Source organism: Galleria mellonella, unplaced genomic scaffold, assembly GCF_026898425.1.
Source record: "Galleria mellonella isolate WM207_F2 unplaced genomic scaffold, CSIRO_AGI_GalMel_v1 utg33, whole genome shotgun sequence".
NCBI classification, from domain to species: domain Eukaryota; kingdom Metazoa; phylum Arthropoda; class Insecta; order Lepidoptera; family Pyralidae; genus Galleria; species Galleria mellonella.
In genome coordinates, this window is record NW_026442079.1 from 6,523,499 (window position 1) to 6,545,535 (window position 22,037).

Genomic DNA, 22,037 nt, shown 5'->3' on the forward strand with positions numbered 1-22,037 from the left:
TTATATTTATAATAATGTAATGCATTATCAGTATCCCAGCTATTTAGTCCTTTGATAATAGTCCTCTACATACATACCACTACATAGTGAGAGATATTTGCAACCCTTCATTTATCTTTACGGAGGCGCCTAAGTGAAAATGCTATTTTCAGTCATCTAATCCTTTAGTTATATGATCGACTCATTGCCAAGTAGAGTCTTTAGAGAAACAATCAGTTCCGTTTTTCTGCAAAAATTTTCGTGCATAATTCAAAATTGGTAGCAAAATATGGGATGGAGAAGGACATAGGTTATTATTAATCCTCATCAACCGACACTGCTGTCACGCCAACAAAGTTACGGGCAAAAACTAGATACATCCACATAAATAATGAAACTAAAATCGATAAGATTAAAATATTAAATAGTATAATTTATTAAGTATATAGCACAGCAATTTTTTACATTATTTTCCAAAGCAAACCTTAACAACACAACTGTTTGTCACTTCACTTGTTACACTGGACAGTTCTCTTGTATTCGTCTATGGTCTCGTTAAGTATCTTCTGGAAGATGCTTTCAAAGAGTTGGTTCTTCACGATAGCTTCGTCAACGTGGAGCGCGGTCCACTCAGGCTCGCAGCGACGCCACTCTGCGAATAGTATGTCGTCGATGTGATCTGAACGACGGGACGCCACGCCTGCCAAATGAACAAAATAGGGAAGTTATTTTTATCCGACCACCGAATAAACGAGGGGAATTCTTTTCAAATAAGTATATCCGGAAATGGCGTAACGCACCGTAGGAATGAACGGTTTGACAGAGTTTAATAAATGGGGTATCAGATTCGTGTTGATTGTGGGCATGTACAGCACTATATCTCACGGAGTTCACACTATAGGTTCACATAATATATATGCATACATGCAAAACTCTTTAATAAAGAAAAAAACTTATGTACATATTTTTTACTGGACGAAAAAAGAAAATTTATATGTATCAACTAAAACATTTCCGTTTCTACAAAAAAATATTAACAAAACATCAAATGGTGAAATGTCGTTTAGTCCGCGTAATTTTATGTGTCAAAATCTAAGATTATGTAATAAAATTTATTACTTAAAACACATTTTATTTTTAATAATATAGACTTTCTTTTACATTATTAACAGATGTTTGGCACACTTTTGTAGAGAGACGTCGAAACATAATATTAGGCATCTGCTTATCGTAAATTTAACATTGTTTTTATAGTAAGACGGATTTTTACTTAAATATATAACCCAGTAATTACGTATTTAAGTCTAAAATCGATGGTTAGATGTACGCCTCTATGTTTTGAAGTTCGATATGTTTTCATAGGATACTCATGACGGGATAAAAAAATATGGTGACTATAAACTGTAAAAACACAAAATTTGACAGGCGGACTTTTGCGATTTTGTCACATTTATTAAATATAATACCTGCGTTCCTCTTTGTCACATCTACTTGTTAGGACGTATTTGATGTAACTCATTAAAATGTTTCCTCATAATTCCTATCTAAAACGTTGCTAAATCTTTTCGAAACACAAATTTTGTAAACGTGCATATTGGTAACGAACTAAATGGCACGAACTCAATATCCAAACCAAGGTAAATTTAGAAACATATTTCTTATTTGCCGTGAACCTAAGCAAGAATCACGTTTACACGATACAGCACGTACAATAACACTACGAATATCCATAATTAGGTTTTAAATATACATTCATAATGCAATAAATACCAGTATCCTGGTGATAAAATTTTAGTTCAAATATTAGCTTAATTTGCATTTCTAGCTATTTTTTCAATAATAGTTTAGTGGTGCATTGTCTTTATTGGGATACAGTTAACATTTTTGCTAGATCTTTTCCAAATCAAATGCTCTTTACATGTTTGATATGTAAACCCCATCAATGAACAGCCAAGTTTTGTAAAGGTTTTTACTTACTTGAAGTATATGTTTAATTAATAAACAAGAACATATTTACAAGCGTCAACATTTATTAGACAACTTGCTCTATCTTAATTTAGTGCTGTTCTTATATATACAAATATGTTATTATATATAGAAATATACACTTACCAGAAACAACTGCCGGCGTTACACCAGTCAAAACTTCTACTAAATCTAATGAGGTTTTCTTTACTAATTTTTCTGTGTCTGCTTGTGGTTTTTGGGGTAATAAATTGCACGAATCCCAGGGTTTGTCGCTTTGCTCCAATTTCTGTCGATGCAGTGTTTCATAACAGAAGTCATGAACGAACACATCAAATGCATCTGTTGTATCTTGGGGCCCAGTGTCTAAGCTTGTGAGGTATTTCTGTATACGGTGTGCGGTGGTATCATCAGCTACGAACATTCTTGGTATTTTAGTCATTCGTGACTCGGTGGGTGGAGTATACGGTGGCGGTGGTTTGTCCGGTATCTCCCGTACAACTAGAAGTTGGCACTGCTGCTGCTCTAAAGCTTTTATCTGAAACAATATATTCAGTTTGTCAATTTAAAAAATAAAAACACTACATTTTTAAATTTAATTACCACAGTAATATTATTTTATTTGATGAAAAAATTATAACAAATAATAAATACAAAGGAAAAAATAACCAAGAAATACATACTACAGCAGTTTTAAATAAGAAATGGTGTGTGCGCGATGCAATGTTCGCCAAAACAAAGCCCGCATTTAGTATGTTGCTGTAATATCAGGGAAACTATAACGCTGATTTTCAGCACGAGCCTCGACAGCCCACGGGGTTTTAATAATAAGTTACTAATTAGATATATTGTGATAAGATAATAATAATAATAATAAACTCTTTATTGCGCACAGTAGAGATATATACAAGGAGTGTTTATACAGAATGTGCATATACAAAAGGCGGCCTTATCGCTAAAAGCAATCTCTTACAGACAACCTGGCATAAAGAATGGATAAGTACAGAGAGAAAGGTAGATGGCGCAAGTCAGACACAGTAAATGCATAAAAGGAATCAAACAAAATGCAAAATATTCTAAATATAAAAAATAAGATTACAATACATAAACATACATATATAATATAAATAATAATACATAAACATAAATATACTTAATAGATCAAGATAAATCACACATAGTAAACGTCAAAGCAAATTAAAGAGATAGGTAATGAGATTTTACCTGTCTCTTGAACGAGGCAAGAGATTGCGCTGATCTAACAGAAAGAGGTAAGGAGTTCCAGAGACGGATAGCTTGGATAGTGAAAGAATAGGAATAGAATTTAGAAGAATGAATAGGAGTTACTAAACGCAGGGATCTCGCGCTGCGCAATGTACGACCCTGAGAATCGACATGAAACTCAAAGCACATTTTGAGGTAATCGGGAGTTGAAGAATGGAAAAGAATAGTGTAAAGAAGAGATAGAATGTGCCAGTTCCTGCGAAGGCGAATTGGAAGCCACTTGAGTTGATTGCGGAAATCTGAAATGTGGTCATATTTGCGAAGATTAAATATAAACCGTATACAGATATTCTGAAGTCGCTCAAGTTTATTTAATTGATCTTCTGTAAGATTAACATAACAGGAATCAGCGTAATCTAGAATAGGAAGTAGTAGACAGTGTGCCAATGCAGTTTTGGTACCGACTGGTAGAAAGTTTTGCAGCCGATTGAGACTACCTATTGGTGCAAATATTTTATGGCTTAACTGAGATATTTGATAAGATCAGGCCAGTGTTTGATCAAAATGTATCCCGAGATTTTTAACACTAGTACTATATTTAATTACTTGACCGTTAAAAACTACTGGTGGAAGATTAATTGAATTTATTTTAGATATATAATGAGGGCTACCGATAATAATACATTGTGTTTTAGATGGATTTACGGTGAGGCCGTAAGCTTTGCTTCAATCTGATATACGGGAAAGGTCTTCATTAATGATACAAATTGCATCAGTGATGTTACTAAAACTGGCTTGAGAGTAAATTTGGAGATCGTCTGCATAGAGATGGTAGGAAGATCGAAGATTATGTGTGATGGAATTGATAAATAATGCGAAAAGAAGGAGATAATACGCCACCCTGAGGAACGCCAGCAGTTGTGTTGCACCAAGAAGAGTAAAAATCTTCAATACGAATACGCTGCCGACGCCCAGACAGGTAAGAACGAAACCAATCAATAGCCGTTGGAGATATGTTAAGAGAACGTAAAATGGCGAGTAAAATATCAAAATCCACGGTGTTGAAGGCATTACTAAAATCCAGCAATGTCAACACCGTCAATTGCAACTTGTCCATGCCAAGCCGAATGTCATCAGATATTTTGATGAGAGCGGTAGTCGTACTATGACCTGGGCGAAAACCTGATTGAAAAGGATTTAGGAGACAATTTTGCAAAAGAAAGGTATAAATCTGATAATGCACAAGGCGTTCTAAAACTTTGGACAGAAAAGGGAGTATATAAATAGGGCGATAGTCAGAGAAAGTCAATGGTTTATTATTTTGGGAGAGAGGTATTACATTAGCATCTTTCCATACAGTAAGAAAGACACTACAGGAAATATAATTATTAAGGAGAGAAGTAATAGTGGGAAGGATAATATCAAGAATAGGGATAATCATGTTACGACTAACGCTGTCATTTCCAGTGGCATTCGACGTAATGGCCGTTTCTCCTAACATCACAATCGAAAAATTGATTAAATGAAAAAGGAGTTATGGTTAAGGAGTCAACAAAACTGTCATTTACGATATCAATCACTGTTACTATACGTGATGATAGAATGAAATGACAATACAATAATAACAATTGTAAACAAGAAATTTTGATCTACCATCCTTTACAATAAAATGACATGACAAAATAAAATAACACAAACGGGAGTAGAACACTTATTAAACAATTTAAAGTAGGTACTCTGTAAGGCACGAACCATTTTCAAGTGCATAAGTTTAATTGTAACTAATAACGCAAAGCAGTAATGTACTGAAGTTCGTAAATTATGTTCGAGCAATCACTACTTTTTTACGCGCTTTGTTCGAGACGTAGGAACCGTGGAACATGTGGATGTACTTTGGTTTGATGAAGCTTCTGCAGCCAAATTTTGCGACGGGTTCACTAGTTTATTTATCTCACTCATAAAAGTTATGCGATGCCTCGTTCCATCTGTACCAGTGATGATAACAACTCCATCATGAGTTCAGCATTTTTTTATGCCGAAGTGTTGTCTGGCAGCTAAAAAGGCTTCGTGTCTCACTGCCGTTAAGAATTCCGACACAGTGATGCCAAAACCCTTGAGCTTCGTTTTAGAATACCACACTTCATTCCTCATCTCCAAGTTTCTAAATTTTACTAAAATTGGTCGTGATTTTTCTTGTTTAAAAAGACCTAATCGACGACACTGGCCAATTTGGTCAGCAGAGACTGATGTCAAGATTCTCCACAATGATCTTTGATATCACTTGAGAAACAGATTCTCTTTGAGACTCAGGAATACAATGGAATAACAGCATTTTACGTCGACTACGCATCTCCATCTGATCTTGTTGGCGAGTAAGCAATTCCATCTGCTGCTGGAGGCTAGTGAGTGCAATGTTGACAAACTTTTGGAATACCTTAAAGTTTGATTCCAGTGAAGAAATAGTGGTAGGAGCGGTACTTTCCTTTTGAGTTTGCAGTTCATTTTGAAACTCGGCCATTTTTTAATTGAAATGCTCCATCAATGCTGCCATTGTAGTGTGTAGTGCTTCCATAATAATAAAATCAATGCAGAAACGAAAGGAGATAATAGATCAGCAGGTAGATATCACAGTCCGATTATAAATTCATAAGAAAACTTATGAAACAAATAGTCGATATTAATTATAATAATTATTAAAAGTGAGACGCGTATTTATTCGTGTTACGCGTTGCGTAGCTACCCGTGAAAAAAAAAAGATACTCATTTAGAAAGATAACTTTCGTTTAATACAACATAAACAAAGAAATTAATGGCTAATACTACAAACAAATAATATAAAAGGTAAACAAATTTACTGTCACGGGAGTGTAGTGAGTTTATACTCTTAGTCATTGGTTAAAAAAAAAAACAGTAAACAAAGTTATATGAATTTGGTATTACTAAACAAGTATATTTTTAGTCTACCATTATACTTAATTTTAATTATACATAATAAACAACATGTTACGAATTTAAAAATTGCATCATAGCTGTTGTGTTTAAAATTTTTAGAACAAAGAAATAGTACATTACTGCAGAGGCCAGCAACTGAGGCATTGATGGACGAAGGTGCAAATGTACGCAAGTCCATCAATGCCTAGTTATGGCCAAGACTTGTATAGTACTTTTCTCAATCAATGCGCGGAAATCAAAAGCACAATTTTACTTTTTAAGTTCAATGACGAATAACGAACAATAATTTTTCACGCGCTATAATGTTCCTTTGTTTTATTTTTCAATAAACAGCTTTCTACTTGCAAACCTGTTCGAAATTTAAATAAAACCTTTTTTTACCTCCTTGGTAGCCATGTTTCGAAGTAAAAGGTCATTCCATATTTAAATTACAGGAGAGATATGAGTTTACATAGTAATTTATCTAGCCGCAAAACACAACAGACATGGATTTTCATACAACTTTCATACGGCTGCTGCCCGCATGTATCGTAAAGTGCCGGCAAGTACGGCAATTTTGATTTATTTCGAAGAAGACTATCAAAATAATGCTCACATTTCCAAGCATGTTTGAGAAAGATAAATACATATATACCTCTCTCTCGATAGCTAATTGTTGCCGGCGCAGTTCTTCAGCTTCATGGTGAACTGGCGATGTGAGAGATGCGACGGATGACACGCTGGCGCACGGCGGTTGATTACTGATGCTGCTACTCTCTGCACAAGAGCATTAGTAAAACTTTAATCACTGAAGTTCCACATCACAATAATATGCAAACAAATACTTTATTTTAATAATATAATTGCAATATTACTTCTAATGTAATACAATTGCACGACGCCGGTCCACAAAAGATATTTAAAAAAAAATTATGTACGAGGGTTTATTAGAAGTAATAGAAGGTAAAATAATTATTTTTAGAAATTTTGTCTGTCGCTCTGTATATGTTTGTTTCGGCATCATGCAAAAACTACCACACCAAATATTAATTTAAAAATTTGTGTATATTTTGTTTGATAAGGCATTTAGAAGTAGTTATTTCATTGGTTTTCCTACTTCTGAAAGCTACGGGTATGAAGTAGAGGACCATAAAACTTGAAACTTTACAAAAACAGTTCGATTGTTTCAGCCCAAAATGATTAGTTAAGAGATTAGAATTTAAAAATTATTTAAAACTAAAATACCTCTTCCAAAATAAATAATTTTAGAAAATTATTTATATATTACTATAAAATCGACAGGTCTTAATTGAATTAATTATAGTTAATTAATCATAATTACATTATATAAATAAACAACACGGGAACCAAATACTTGTGCATTGATAATAATTATAATGAATATGGTTTTAGGTAATAACTACTAATTTATACTAATATTATAATAATTAAATTGCACTCCACAAAAATACTTAAGCTGTGGTAAAACCAGTTATTTTGATTTAAAAATTAAACTACTGACCTATTTTGATAAAATTTCCATGGGACCAATTTATAAGTATATCCTTTCAGAAAAATAGAATTTTCACAATAGGTTTACAACTGACGGTATCATAAAGTAACAAATATAAAAAAAATAAAATAAAAAAAAAACAAGCGGATTGAGAACATTCTTCTTTTTGAAGTTGGTTGGAAGGAAGAATTTTTTGTCTGTAATAAATAAACTATATATATATATATATATATATATATATATATATATATATATATATATATATATAAAGCTGCATTATCAACAAATAACATGGATTGAATTTTATTTAAAATCATTAAATTAGAGATCTGCCGGCCGATCAGACCGGTAGATAAACGGTGCGGTCGGGGCAGTTCACTAGTATATAATAATCCCGACAAAATAATTTAAAACAATATATAAGGCTAGCATACCTGTTGTGACAGATGATGTAGATGATTTGGAGATCAACCACAACGACATGTCTGCAGGCTGAGAGTCCATCGAAGCAGCGGCACCTGCTGGCACCGGCAACGGTCCAGTCTGATTTGTCATTACAGCGTTCGCTTCTACAGGTGATACGGAACTCTCGCATGCACATGACTTATCAGTTGAAACCGCAATATTAGTGTTTCGCACAGTCTCGTTACTATCACCAGTCATTGTAGAAGCACTCTGACAATTATGATTCTCAGATTGATTTAAATTTAAGTCAGTCACTTGAAGTAAACTATCTTTTAATTCATACATTACACTAGAATTATAATCCTGCTCAGAAAGATCTAACGGTGACTTCTCTCCTTCTGTTAGACCTTTGTAGTATTGATCAAATTCTTCTACTAGACTTCGCGCAGTTGATGGTGTACTGCTTTCCAAATCTGGATTTTTTATCTGATCTATAAACTTTTCAACATCTGTCTCATTTAAATTACTCTGATTGGTATTTGTTGAGTTGACTACATTCTTCAATGCTTCTTCATTAACTTCATACTGTTTTCCATAACTAAAGATTTGTGGTAATGATAAATTATGGAATAGAATATTAAGGTAGCTTCCATCGACAACTACGAAATTCTCTGCTGCGGTTTCAGTAGATTGATCAACTGGAGTTGTAGCTAAAATACTATCACCAGTTTGGATGCTTTTTTCTGCACTCGTGACGTTTGCCACCATAGTAACCGACTCAGGAACCGGTAGAGGTGTTTCAGCCTTGGGCCGGGATGTCGTAGTGTCTTCACATCCACTACTCGATAAATCAAAACATTTAACAGGTGCTATATTGCGGTCAGATCCCGTATTCCTTTTTAATTTCTTTTTTCCTAATAGTATTTGATCTACGTCAACACTACTACTCAATTTCAGTTCTATATTCTTCTTTGTTTTCATAAGTGCCACTTTACGTTTTTCTGTAAGTGCGACTAGCGCTTTACGCATGCGTTGCATTTCCCCACATTCGTGCTGTAGTTTTAAAAGTGCACCTCTTTGTTTCTTCTTCAACGTAGATATATCAGTATTATCCTGTTTCTTCTTATCTTCTAACCAAAGTATTTGTGATTTAGTGTAGTCCTTTAGGGCATCTTCTCGCATTTTAAGTACAAAAAGTAGATTCTTCGCTCGTCTTTGTTCATCACGAATGAGCAAGTTGAGCTGTAATAGAATTAAATAAATTAAATACTAGTAGACAAGTAATGACTTCTTAATTGATATAATGCTAATTCCACATTAGCGGAGATTCTGTTGGACCTATATGCTGTCAATAATCCTATACGTGCACAATCGACACAATTTATTAACATAGTGTATTGTATTAGAAAACCTACAATGCGAATATTGCCGATCAGGCACCAATGCAAAATTCGTGCAAAGAGAACTTAATATAAGTCAAAAGCGACCATATCGTGGCGGTTCGTAACCGAACCATGAGGATTCCGCCTATCATCATAATCATATCAGCCTTTAACTGTCTACTGTTGACCATAAGCCTCCCTCTTGGGGGGTTTTGCCAATGGCAACTGCCACGCTTGATAAGCGGGTTGGCAACTGCAGTCAGGTTTTAGAGATGTTTTAAGAGGGACGCTGCTGCTCATCTCTCACCCTCCCTTAGTCGATTCCCGCGATACGACACCCGCGGGAAAGGAATGGGGGACCTATTCTATGCCGGAACCACACGGCATGCCATGTGATAAATTTTCGGTACTTTAATAAAATCATAATACTCTAAAAATCTGTAAATTCGATTATTATTCATGAAAGTTAATGCGTAATACCATAAATGTGCAATGGAATCTTTAGTAATATTTTTAATAGATGCCCTATCAATTATATGGCTAAAAAGATATTAACAATTTTTATAACCAACTCGAAAATTTATTTTATATTAAATTTAAAAACGATAAATTTTATTATAATTGATGGAGAGACACAGTTTAACTTTCTTTATTGTATGATTTCGGTTAAAAGCTTTTTATTATGATTATTCTAAGTATGAATACGATTAAATTCCCTAAACAATGGTCGTAATATCAAATAATCACAATATATTCAGTCACAGATATTCAATAATTATTTTAGCGTTTCACAGTGTAATATTCGCTTAATGTGACGCTAGCCTAAAATAATGGGAAGCAATTAGCTAATAACTATGTAATTGCTATTAAACAAACTTCTTAATTCATAGCAGACCACTGCTTGATAAGCGATAACACATCAAATGACTAATTTATTATTTCTCACAAAATGTTTACAGATAAATATTAGAACGCTTACCAAACAAAGACTCTTGGATGCCATTGTTTCATCAACATTGTTTCCATTTTCAAGTTTCGATAAAAAGGAACTGTAGTCAGGACTTCGTACATCGAATCCACTATTTTTCACCCAACTTTCAACTTTATTTTCTGACAAACATTTATTGGATAGCGAACAAGATTCCAAATATTGGAGTGATTCAAAAAACGAATCTATAAAATTAAGCTCCCTTTGAAACTGTTCACAAATATAGTCACTTTGTAATAAACCGTTATTAACTCTTATTGTGCTGATTATATCCGACGGTTTTACTAATTTACTGTTATTAAAAACGTATGAACAATTAAGTGATTTTAACTCATTTATACAGTCAGTGTATTCGATGTCTGTTTTATCTTTTTTTTTGTAGGTGTCGTCCTGCAGTATATCTTTTAATTCTCTTTTTCTCATTTGTTTTTTGTAAACTGACACAACATTCATAGGATAGGCTAATGGTATTGGACTCGGTGACAAATTAGATGTATCACTACTACTACTGACTACATGAAAATTAATTTTTTGTCTTGTTGTACACGTTACTGTCGCGCGACTAATTATATAGGAAGAACTTTTATAGAAATTTGACTCATTATTTTCATCTTTATTGGGAGTTATTTTTAGAGAGGGCACTTGAAGATTTGGCAGGGATTTACTATTATAAAGCTTAACTATCTCTTTGGATTCGCTTTTCTCTTTTGTAAGGGTAACATTTGGTACTTCAAGACTATCAAACACTTTTGTTTCTTCTTGGAAATTATCACTTTCAATTAATTTATTTATCATTTTAAAATCATGAGATTCGATTTCAGTCGTTTGATCGACTGTTGTTAGCAATGGATCCGTTCCAATGTTAACATCTTTGGAACAAATTATTTTGTCTATTTCTGTGCTACAATCTATTTGCCTTATATTGTCAGATGTTGAGTGTATTATGGTTTCGGATGTTTCCACACGATCACGTTTACGATATTTTTCATCTAATGGTACGTGTATTACAGTAACTGCCTTATTTCTATTTTTAATCTCCTTTAGAACAGGATTTTTTCTTCTATTTTGTGACGGTGGTGGAGATTTATTTATTTGCGTCCTTTCAACAGGTTTAGTAGACATGTTACTTTTTAAATTCTCCAGCAACTTGCTTTTTAATAAACATACTTCCCTTTCACTTTCACTTGGTGTAATTATATTTTTACTTAGACTAACTTTGGATGACGTAAACGCGGTCCTTGATTTCCAGGTGGGTTCTAAAAATAAATAAATATGAACATTTTTTATGCAGAGACTATTAGTTATACATTAATTTAATAATACAATGTAATGTATTGAACAAACCTTTTCCTTTTACATTTTTGGCTCTAGTATTTTCCGGTGTGGACTGATTATTAGTACTTGAATATTTGCCCCTACAGTTCAATTTTGCAACACTTATATCTTTTCTGTTATTTACATTGTTTGTTTTAGTTTCCTTAGAATCTATAATTACAGAAATATTATCACATAATTAATTTTTTAATGAATTTAAAGTAAAATTTAATAAATGTTAAAGAAGTTAAAAGCTACGTAAATTTAAGACTCACATTTGGAAGAACTTGTCAATCTTGAAGTGGTTCTTTGTGAAAATTGCTTCTCTTCCTTAAATTCTGTACCAACTGATCTATTTGATATTTTTGTAGACGATGATCTCCTTTCTTTAGCTGTTATATATAGAAACATAAAAAATAAAGTACACAGTCGACAAATGCTATCGACTGTTGTTGCTGTGGGGAAAGTACCACTCAACATTACGCCGAGTACATTTAGGAATAATAAATAATTATGTATTTTAATAAGCTTAGATGGCTTATATACCTTAAATAAAGACAATATTTGAGAAGTACGATTTATTGGGAACTATTAAATTAGTTCACATTAAAGCCAAAATTACGATTTGCGAATAATAAGGCTTTAGACACACGGGAATGCACCCAGTCAAGTTTAAAGAAAAAGGAAATGGCGACGCAACAACCGTGTGTAATATTAACCAACCCATTTCGAGCTATTTTTGACCCCCTCACAACTTAAAATCTATTTAACCTACACACATGAAATTTGGCACAGGTATTAAAGGCCCTTATCTTGCCTAAAATCCATAATATCATAAATGTTGCTTAAATAGTTCTTGATATATTTTACGTTTAAAAACCGGCTTTTTTTACTGACTCACTGATTTATACATAAAAAACCTAACCCACAACCTATACTAAACAAACTTTCAGATGACTTGATATTTGTCATCAAGGATGACCATTGGAATTATAGAAATGAAAAAATCAGAACAATGAAAATTATAGTTCTTAAATATCAAAAAAGAAGAAACAAAAATATGAAAGTAGATGAATATACAATTCCCTGTTTGTTTAGCACATACTATTACTTTCCATAAATCACAAGGCCTTAGTCTTGACATTAGACTCCTCCATCTATAAGGCACAAGAAAGTTCTATAGTAGAATACAGTATACTGCATCGTCTTGACCGAATTAAAAATAAACACAAAACGTATAAGAAAAATTAAAGATAATGAATGGGCATTTCACTCTAATATTTCGAAGGTACAAGAAAATATGAAAAATAGCACGAGAAAAGATTTCACTACGATCGAAGTCGATGTTGTTTTTTTAGAATAAAATCTACTTGTTACGATTATCTATCGTCGACAGCTAACAGCATCATCTCCTTGACACATTTTAGGGCAGTTCGTTACAATAATGAATGTGTCGCGTTCAACAATTTTCTGATCACATGCCAGCTAGATTCTTATTACTTTCTCACACTATCATATGGCCATACTTTGCTCAATTACATAATATAACAAAGACATTTTTTCGATATCCTTAAAGTATCTAAAGCTATCAAAAAATGGAGTTCCTATAGGTACATAAAGCTAGTGGAGCAAAAGTATTCTAACGATTGTTCTTAGGCTTTGCATCATTGTTTATGGTATTGTGTTAAACGATTGACAACCATAAGTAGCGTAACAAATAAATTTGCTAATTCCTACATGAGCCGTACCGAAAACTTGTGAAATGATGTTTCCCGTGATAAGTTCTCTCTGTCCTATATAACCTCGGATCCTTTAAATACAACGTGAAAAAGCATCTAGTGTTGACTAACTGTTGAGAAGAGGGGGAGGGGGGGGAGGGATAGTCATTAATTTGGATTACTATACCCATTGCTAACAATATACCCTGTCAGATCCGTCTCCACGTGACCCCCCTGGAAACCATCGAGGTTAATTTCAGGCGTATTCATCACGATGGGCTCCCTATTGCTATCAATATACCTTATCAGGTCGATCTCCACGTGGTTCCCACTGGTAACCATAGTGACTAATTTATCGTTGAATTCGTCACGATGGGCTAACTGATCTGCCTTTTCACCTTCACCAATCATCCCTCACTGTTGCCCTGCTAGTGTGTCGGTAAACATAAGCACAGGCGGGGTTACCATTCCATTATCATAGATAAAAAAAATAACAATAGGCTAACTGGCCTGCCTTTCCATTCTCACATATCATCCCTCACTGGTGCCCCACTAGTGTATACTGTTAGCGCAGGCTACCATTTCATTACCATCTATCAAAAAAAAAAAAAAAACTTTTGAGAAAAGAACATCCTCCTTTCGATTAGTTGCATTTATGAACTACACTGTCCCTATGTTTATGCAGGGTTATGTGCCTATACATAAATCAATAATAATATTTTTTTACCACCACCACCACACTTTGAATTGACTGGAAGAGATCTCTGTCAGAGATAAGTCTACCCTTGCTCACAACATTTATAAATATATTATTTTATATGTAACTTACAAGTGCAATAAAGAAAATATATATATAATAAAATCGCAATTGGTCGCTATTTGTACATGGAAGATATATAAGAAAAACTATTATTGGAGGGCTTTATGAACGCAATAGAACTCAAAACAATGATTTTTAGGATTTTTGTTTATTTTCGGCTTAACCATTTTTAATGCAGTTGTCACTAATGCGTTGCGGTTTGCTTCACTTAATATTTAGTGTTTAGAATTTTAATCGATTCATAAATAAAAAAGTTATAAAAATCTAAAGAATCAAATACAAATAGCTTGAATTAGCTGAAACTTTTTTATTATATGTATTGACTAGCGATCCGACCCGCACGTGTAGACAGAATTTTCGAAAATCAGTAAAAATCAGTAAAAATAAAACTTTCAGCTAATTCAACTGATCGGTTATTTTATATGTGGTTCTTATAACTTTATTATTTATGAACCGATTGAAATAAACACTAATTGTTAAGTGGAGCAGACCGCATTCAAATCAATTAAGCCGTTTCTGAGATTAGCGTGCACAAACATACAGACAGACATTTTAATATGTATTATCATCAAATATTATACAATTATGTAGTGGAGTATTTAAAATAATTAAAGAAAGATTTTACTTCTTTCTATTATTATTCTTGCACACTGTATATTGCATTGGAAAATTTTCACAATCACACGTGCATCCTGCAACCCTCGATTTGTGGCATTGAGCGAGTTAGCGTAAACAGAATTATTCCAAGACGGTGTATACGTGATGAGCGAGAAGTGACCTATGCACACAAGCATCACTTGCTTGTTGTATTGGTCTTGACTCAGAATATCCTAGTATCTTATCTTTTGAGTGTTCTATTCTGTGCTATGACCGTATGTGTATTATACTAAGAATTATAGCGCAGAGTAAAGAATACCCAGAAGTTACTAGGAAATATGTTGAGTCTACGCTCATCACGTACACGCTGTGTTGGATTATATATATATATATATATATATATATATATATATATATATATATATATATATATATATATATATATATATATATATATATATATATAACGGGTAAGTTCAACTTCAATCGAGAGATCAACCGACGAATCCAACTCGGCTGGGCAGCATTCGGGAAACTACGCCACATTTTTTTATCCAAAATACCTTAGAATTTAAAGACGAAGGTCTTTAACCAGTGCGTGACTTTGCCAGTGATGACTTACGGATCCGAAACGTGGTCCTACACGGTTGCCCGTATGCAAAAGCTACAAGTTACTCAGCGGGCTATGGAGAGGGCTACGCTCTCTTTGCGTGATAGAATCCGAAACGAGGATATCCGCAAAAGAATCAAAATAACCGACATAGCGCGAAGAATAAGCAAGCTGAAGTGGAAATGGGCTGGTCACATAGCTCGAAGAACCGACAACCGCTGGGGAAGAAAGGTTCTTGAGTGGCGACCATGTACGTGTAAACGCAGTGTAGGACAACCCCCCACTAGATGGAGTATCGACCTGAAATGCATTGCAGGGAGTGAGTGGATGCAGGTGGCTCTGATCCGTTCTTCATAGCAGTCTATGGAGGAGGCTTATGTCGAGCAGTGGACAGATAATGGCTGAAATGATGATGGTAATAATAAAAAAGTAATTAAAATTATCCGACTTTCGATATGAATATTGTTTTTGAATGACGTAATGATTAAAAAAGTATGCCATATTTGGTTTATACTAAGTTTTTTTTTTAATTTAATTAACTCTTTTATGGCAACCCTTACAAATTTCTCAGCACATCAAAAAGCTTTCCTTCTGAGTATTTTTTAATCTGTGATTACAGTGTGCTATAAGAGTAAGAACTAGAAAAGAATGATACTGCCACCAATTCAATAATACCGCGTTCGTTTCTCGAAGCGTAGATAAGATTTGAATTCCTTTAATAAGCATGGTCGTGGGTCACTCAAAGAGCAGGTTTAAACGTAAACATTAAAATGGCACTTATTTTCTTTTTTTTTTTATTTATTTTCTCAAATACCTTCGTTGATGATTTGTCTACTTTAGCAACCGTATAAAATGTACGTGTTTACACATAATTTTAATGTTTTTACAGTAATAACTTTAGTTTTGTTTATTTTACCTATTATACTACTATAAAGTACTTTATATACTATTAATATAATTATTAATAACTATTTAAATATATTGATAGTAGGATCTCTATCGAAACTCTTGTTAATGTCTGGGTATCCCTTGTACGTACTGTACATTACTGACATTTGTCGTAAATTTTCGCTTATAAATCTTTTTTCCATTTTTTTAATATAATAACCGATTCCTTTTTATTATTTATATAAGAAAGTAATTTATTAAATGAATATAAATTTGTGACAACTCTATTGTGAATGAGGGGAAATGGGATCGACCAAAAAGAATATGAGTATCACCTCTATTATTTTATAATATCATTTCTATACAGATAATTCATTCTTATGGTGCTATTTTTAACACCACAATATCGTAAGAGATGATTACGAGAACAAAACGTAAATTAACTCCTCAGTGGGAAAGGAAGTATAGAGATTATTAACCGGGATTATAGGTATTGTCTCCAGCAATATACCACACTGAGGTTTACGTATACAAATACATATAATATTTTATGTCGCAACCTTTATTGCATTTATCATATGAATAAGACTCTTTTACTGATTTTACATTTTCTAATTTTTTATTTTGGACTGTAATTATGATTAGAAACAGGACATCACAACTTTGTTTTTTTACTTTTCTTAATTTCTTTAAAACGGTGCTTCTTAGAAACATGGCTTTATTTATTTTATAATATTTATATAAACCTTTATAAACTGTAATTATTTCAGATTTTTCGCTTAAGAAATTTCGGAGATAAGGGGACATAAAAAGAAATGTTTGAAAATGTACAAAGGCATTTGATATGATACTCTACTTGGACTAGTAAATCCATTTAGAAATTTTAAGTACTCATTTTATCTCATTTCAATATGTGTGGACAGATGGACGGACGGATGGATGGATGGACGAACGGAAGGACGAATGGACGGACGAACGGAAGGACGGACGAACGGAAGAACGGACAAAGTAACGGCGATACAAAGTGGCACCATAGAGGTTACATAGTACCTTTTTGTACAGAATCCTGAAAATCAATGCGGTAATAGAAAACATCGATAACCATGCAATTTAATCCGAGTGACAACGATAGTGCGACAACTCACCTACAACCACATGAGATTCTAATATGCTCCGTAAAATAGAGTTAGGTATTCCGAGTGTTATATTTACCACAACAGCAACAGTTGACAAAGCCCTCTAACTACCCTTCTACCTCGCGTCATTGACAAATTCTCAAATGTCCACACATAACACAAGCGATGTGCTTTGGCGATTCCAACAAATGTTGTAGGTCGGTTAATTATTATCTTACCACTAATCATTACAAGACAAACGCCTGCTTCAATTCATCATACTTATCAAAAAAATTTTGTTTATATAACAATAAAATAACGTATGTAAGTAAATATTAAGAGGATTAGATTAGGAAGAGTTAACCTAATTAGTATACTGAAAAAATACATACAGAATTTCGGATGAAGATCATTTTCATCATCTTCAGTGATAGTAACAATTTTCCTTTTAGTAAAATTTGAAGCCATCATTTTAGAGGAAGCCATCAGATCAGTTTTCAGTGATCGACTTGTTTTTAAATCTGGATCTTCAACTGTTACAACGCGACGCAACCGCGGCTGCGACATATAACTGTTTGGTGGCCATGATACTGCAACAATAGAAGGCATTTCTTTACAAATATTGACAGACTGATGAAAAAAGCAAAGATATTTTGTCAACATTTTTTACTTATGCATAAGAACACATGCAAATTTACTGAACAGCAGTCAGTACCATCTAAAGTGCATTTACGTTATTTGTAAGTTACGGGTGATCATTTTTACAACATTTTAAAAAGTGGTTATTGTGACATAATGATAATAGTTGGATATATAGTATCACAAAGTTTTTTGTAGTTACTGATATTTTTGTCAATATTGAAGAACATACTTTTGTTCTATCACCTATTTATAGCATTTTTTACACCTCGAGTTACATTACTAAAGTTTTAATAAGGATCCCTAATCTTTTCTAGAAATACATATAGCCTATGTTACTCAGGGTGAATGTAGCTTTCTAATGGTGAAAGAATTTTTTAAATCGGCAAAGTAGTTTTTGAGTTTATTCATTACAAACATACATACACACAAAAATACAAATCTTTCCTCTTTATAATATTAGTGTAGAAGTGTAGATATTATATACATATTAAAAGATAAATACCAATAGACATTTTTTTATTATAACATTACATATGACTACACCATCCTCAGTGAACACCAAGACAATACAGTTCATGAATATGATCAATGGAAAAGAAAATAAACTTTCAAAGGTTCACCACATAATTATGCTATATATTACACAGTACCATCTAGTAACTAATAGGGATGGGTAATATATAGTATAATATCTATATATTGTAGTTACAATATCTATATATAGGCCCAATGACATATTATTCAATATATAACTTCGAAATGAAAAACCCTGGCTATACTGAAATGGGTGAGAACCTTTTTTTGTCATTAATGCCCAGAGAAATCCAATATATAGATATTGCAGTGGTACTGATATTATCCATGATTACTAAAGAAAGCTTATATGTACTTAAATATTTTTTAATACATACAAATTATGCATAAAAGACACACAGAGCAATAAAAATGGTCATACTCATGAATGCATCAGAAGGTAAAGCTATGTATAAAATCAGCAGACCACAAAGCTCATCAATAAGATTTAAAGGTTTTAGTACTTATAAATAAGAGTATTTGAAGCCATTACTGCCTGTGATAATAGGTATAAAAAAAGAATTTTCCAAATGGTTTACAATTGACAGAGTTATGAGGTAACAAATATAAAGAAAAAATACAATAGAAGGAGGTTCTTTTCTTTTGGAAGTTTGTCAAAAATTTATTATGAATTTCTATTAGTTTCTTCGGAGCTTTATGGTTCTTTTTGTACCACTGAGGTAGCAAACAAGCATTTAGCCCACCAGATGGTAAGCAGTTAGCTTATGAACACCTGCAATACTAGGGGTATAAAGTGCGCATTGCAGACCCTAAAATTATCTACAATTCCACAGCCGTTTTCCAACTAGAAATTTGTGGTAAATTTACAATTACAGTTGGATTTGACTTATTTTCCACAAGAGATTTAATCAATACAAAGTGTTTAACTTTTCAAATTTCAAACTAACTTTACCAATTTTTTTGCTGTTATTTTATTATTTTTGAATTATTTTTAGTACATAAATTAACTAGTAAATAAATTAACATAAATATTATATAAAAACTATATACAAATACATTTTAAACTTTTTGCTCTGTAGAAATCGGGTTAAAAATATATTTATATATGAAAATAAAAATAGGAATAATATATGAATAGAATAGGAAATATTTACATTTAACGAATCTAACTATAAACAATTTTTGGTATTTCAAAATCAAACAGATTAACAAAATATATAATTTAATTTAATTAAAAACTATGTTATATTATCATTAAAAATCAATACAAATTAGCATATCCTATAAATATTACAAAAGGGAAAGCTTATAATGATGTAGTTCATCCATTCATCCTGTTGGTTACTCCTTCAAACAAAAGCTACTAAGTGAATTTTAATTAAATTTAGTACATGGGTTGATTATATCCTAACATAACATATAGATTATATACATACACTTATACATTATAAACTTATTAATTTATATGGGCAAAGCCACAGAATTTTTTACCCTTATTCAATTTCACTGTTACTGTATTTTTTTTTATAAATAATTAGATTTTACCAAAGACTTCATCCATAAGAAATACACAGTGATTATTTATATGGTGAGTACTCTGCAGTTTGAAATTTTACACAAGAACAGTCACCCAAATGAAAATGTAGTTTTAGCTGCTATTAGAATAATGAAATTAGAGTTGAACAACTCTGAATTAAATATTATATTTTTATATATTTGTATACCACATACTATGATGACAGGCAGTGATACATTACTGTTAACACGAGGAAAAATAAATCATTAGGGTGTACCTGTATAAAGTAAATTAAATATATACATTAATTTGTCTGAAAGTATAGGAATTGATTGGACATCAATACTGAGTCTATAGAGATAAAACATCTGCATTGTTTATATAGCTAACAGCTAAATATTATATAAGCAAAATATTAATATATAAAATATACTTAAATCCAGTCAAAACAGATTATCTTACCTTTGGAATCAAATTCAAATTCAGGCAGTTTGGTATATTTGATAACTGTGTTCCTTTGTTTTGCGGTAGGAAATGTGGAATTTTCTATCTTTAGAAAAAAACCATACACTTTATCGAAATCGGCATCGACCTGTGGTGATGCCGAAGCATCCATTATTACACACTAATTTTATTCTACATGTGATGGCTCTCAATCTATCGTGACAATTTGATATTGCAAAAAAATATAAACGTTAACACAAAAGCAGTGTTGTTATGGTTAATTTTGGCAAATTTTTACATTTTGTAATTGCAAAAGATCGCTAAATATTTTTTGTTGATATTTTTTTTAAATCATAGACAAAATAATCTGTTTTATATAGATTTATCTATGTAAAGGAAGCAACACACTGTTCAACGTAGATAACGTTATGATTTTAAAGGATTTTAATAAACCAGAAGCTATAAACTAAATTATAAAATGTGATTTATAGTATGTGTATTAAATAGATATAATAAGATAAAAATTAAACTATGAATAATAATGACGGTCATTTCTCGTGTATATATGAGAATGAGAAAAAACAAAACAACGTATGTTGTTATCTCATTCTATCTCACGGAGCAATAAAGCAAGTTACGTTAGCTATAACTAATAAGAGATAAAACCGCCAATAGATTTTTTGCACTTGCTCAGAGAGACAGGTACTTACAAAATTATAAGAAAAGTATTAATTCTTCTCTTTCCGCTTCTAGGGAAAGTAGATAAAGTTTTGTTTAAGAAATCAGTTCATGGTACGATAGGACTGATATACCTGAAAAAGGTAAAAGCTCTTAAAATAATAATAATAAAAAAAGAAAAGTGTAAAAGTTCCTTTAGCTCAATTAAACTAATGGCAATTTGTAACAAAAATGGAAAAAATTGCTGCAAACCTAAGACTGAGATAAATGTTTAATGAGTTAAAATGACTTACTAAAAGAAGTTTACCTCGGAACAAAATGTCAAATAACCACACTTAGGGGTTTAAAAATAAAAAAATCAAACTGTTGTATGAAGTTGTTGGCCCTCCTGTAGATTGCGTCCCTAGATGGTTGTTAGGGGAACGCTCCAACAGGGTACCACACATCGTGAAGAATCCCTGTCTAAACAATGTTTCTTGGAACAGAGCTCAGACTGCCCCATAGATTCAGATTCTGATGTGAGTGTGATGTGGGGGGGGAGGGGTTATTAAATATACTAAATAAAGAAACGAGTGACCCAAAACCGTCTCTTAGCAAATATTTCACAAAGAAATGTTCTTAAACAGACCTAGATAAAATTTATTTTCAGCGGACTCTTGACTTCATCTAAAGTTGAAGTAATCAAATATAACCCTGCGACTCCCCACAAACTTCACTTTATACTGAAGGAACGGTTATAAACGAATCACTTGACACACAAAACTGGCAAGAGGT

At 32.6% G+C, this 22,037-nt stretch overlaps 1 protein-coding gene across 1 annotated transcript; it reads right to left on the minus strand.

Annotated features, from left to right (window-relative positions):
- Positions 1 to 386: 386 nt before the first annotated feature.
- On the minus strand, positions 387 to 20,942 carry LOC113518997 (uncharacterized). Its single transcript, XM_026904041.3, has 9 exons — positions 20,604 to 20,942; positions 17,842 to 18,039; positions 11,977 to 12,093; positions 11,732 to 11,872; positions 10,379 to 11,643; positions 8,047 to 9,259; positions 6,755 to 6,876; positions 2,092 to 2,482; positions 387 to 679 (listed from the first exon to the last, which is right to left on the minus strand). Exons 1-9 carry the CDS (start codon positions 20,755 to 20,757, stop codon positions 489 to 491), a joined length of 3,792 nt encoding a protein of 1,263 aa, XP_026759842.2. The 5' UTR covers positions 20,758 to 20,942; the 3' UTR covers positions 387 to 488.
- Positions 20,943 to 22,037: the final 1,095 nt, after the last annotated feature.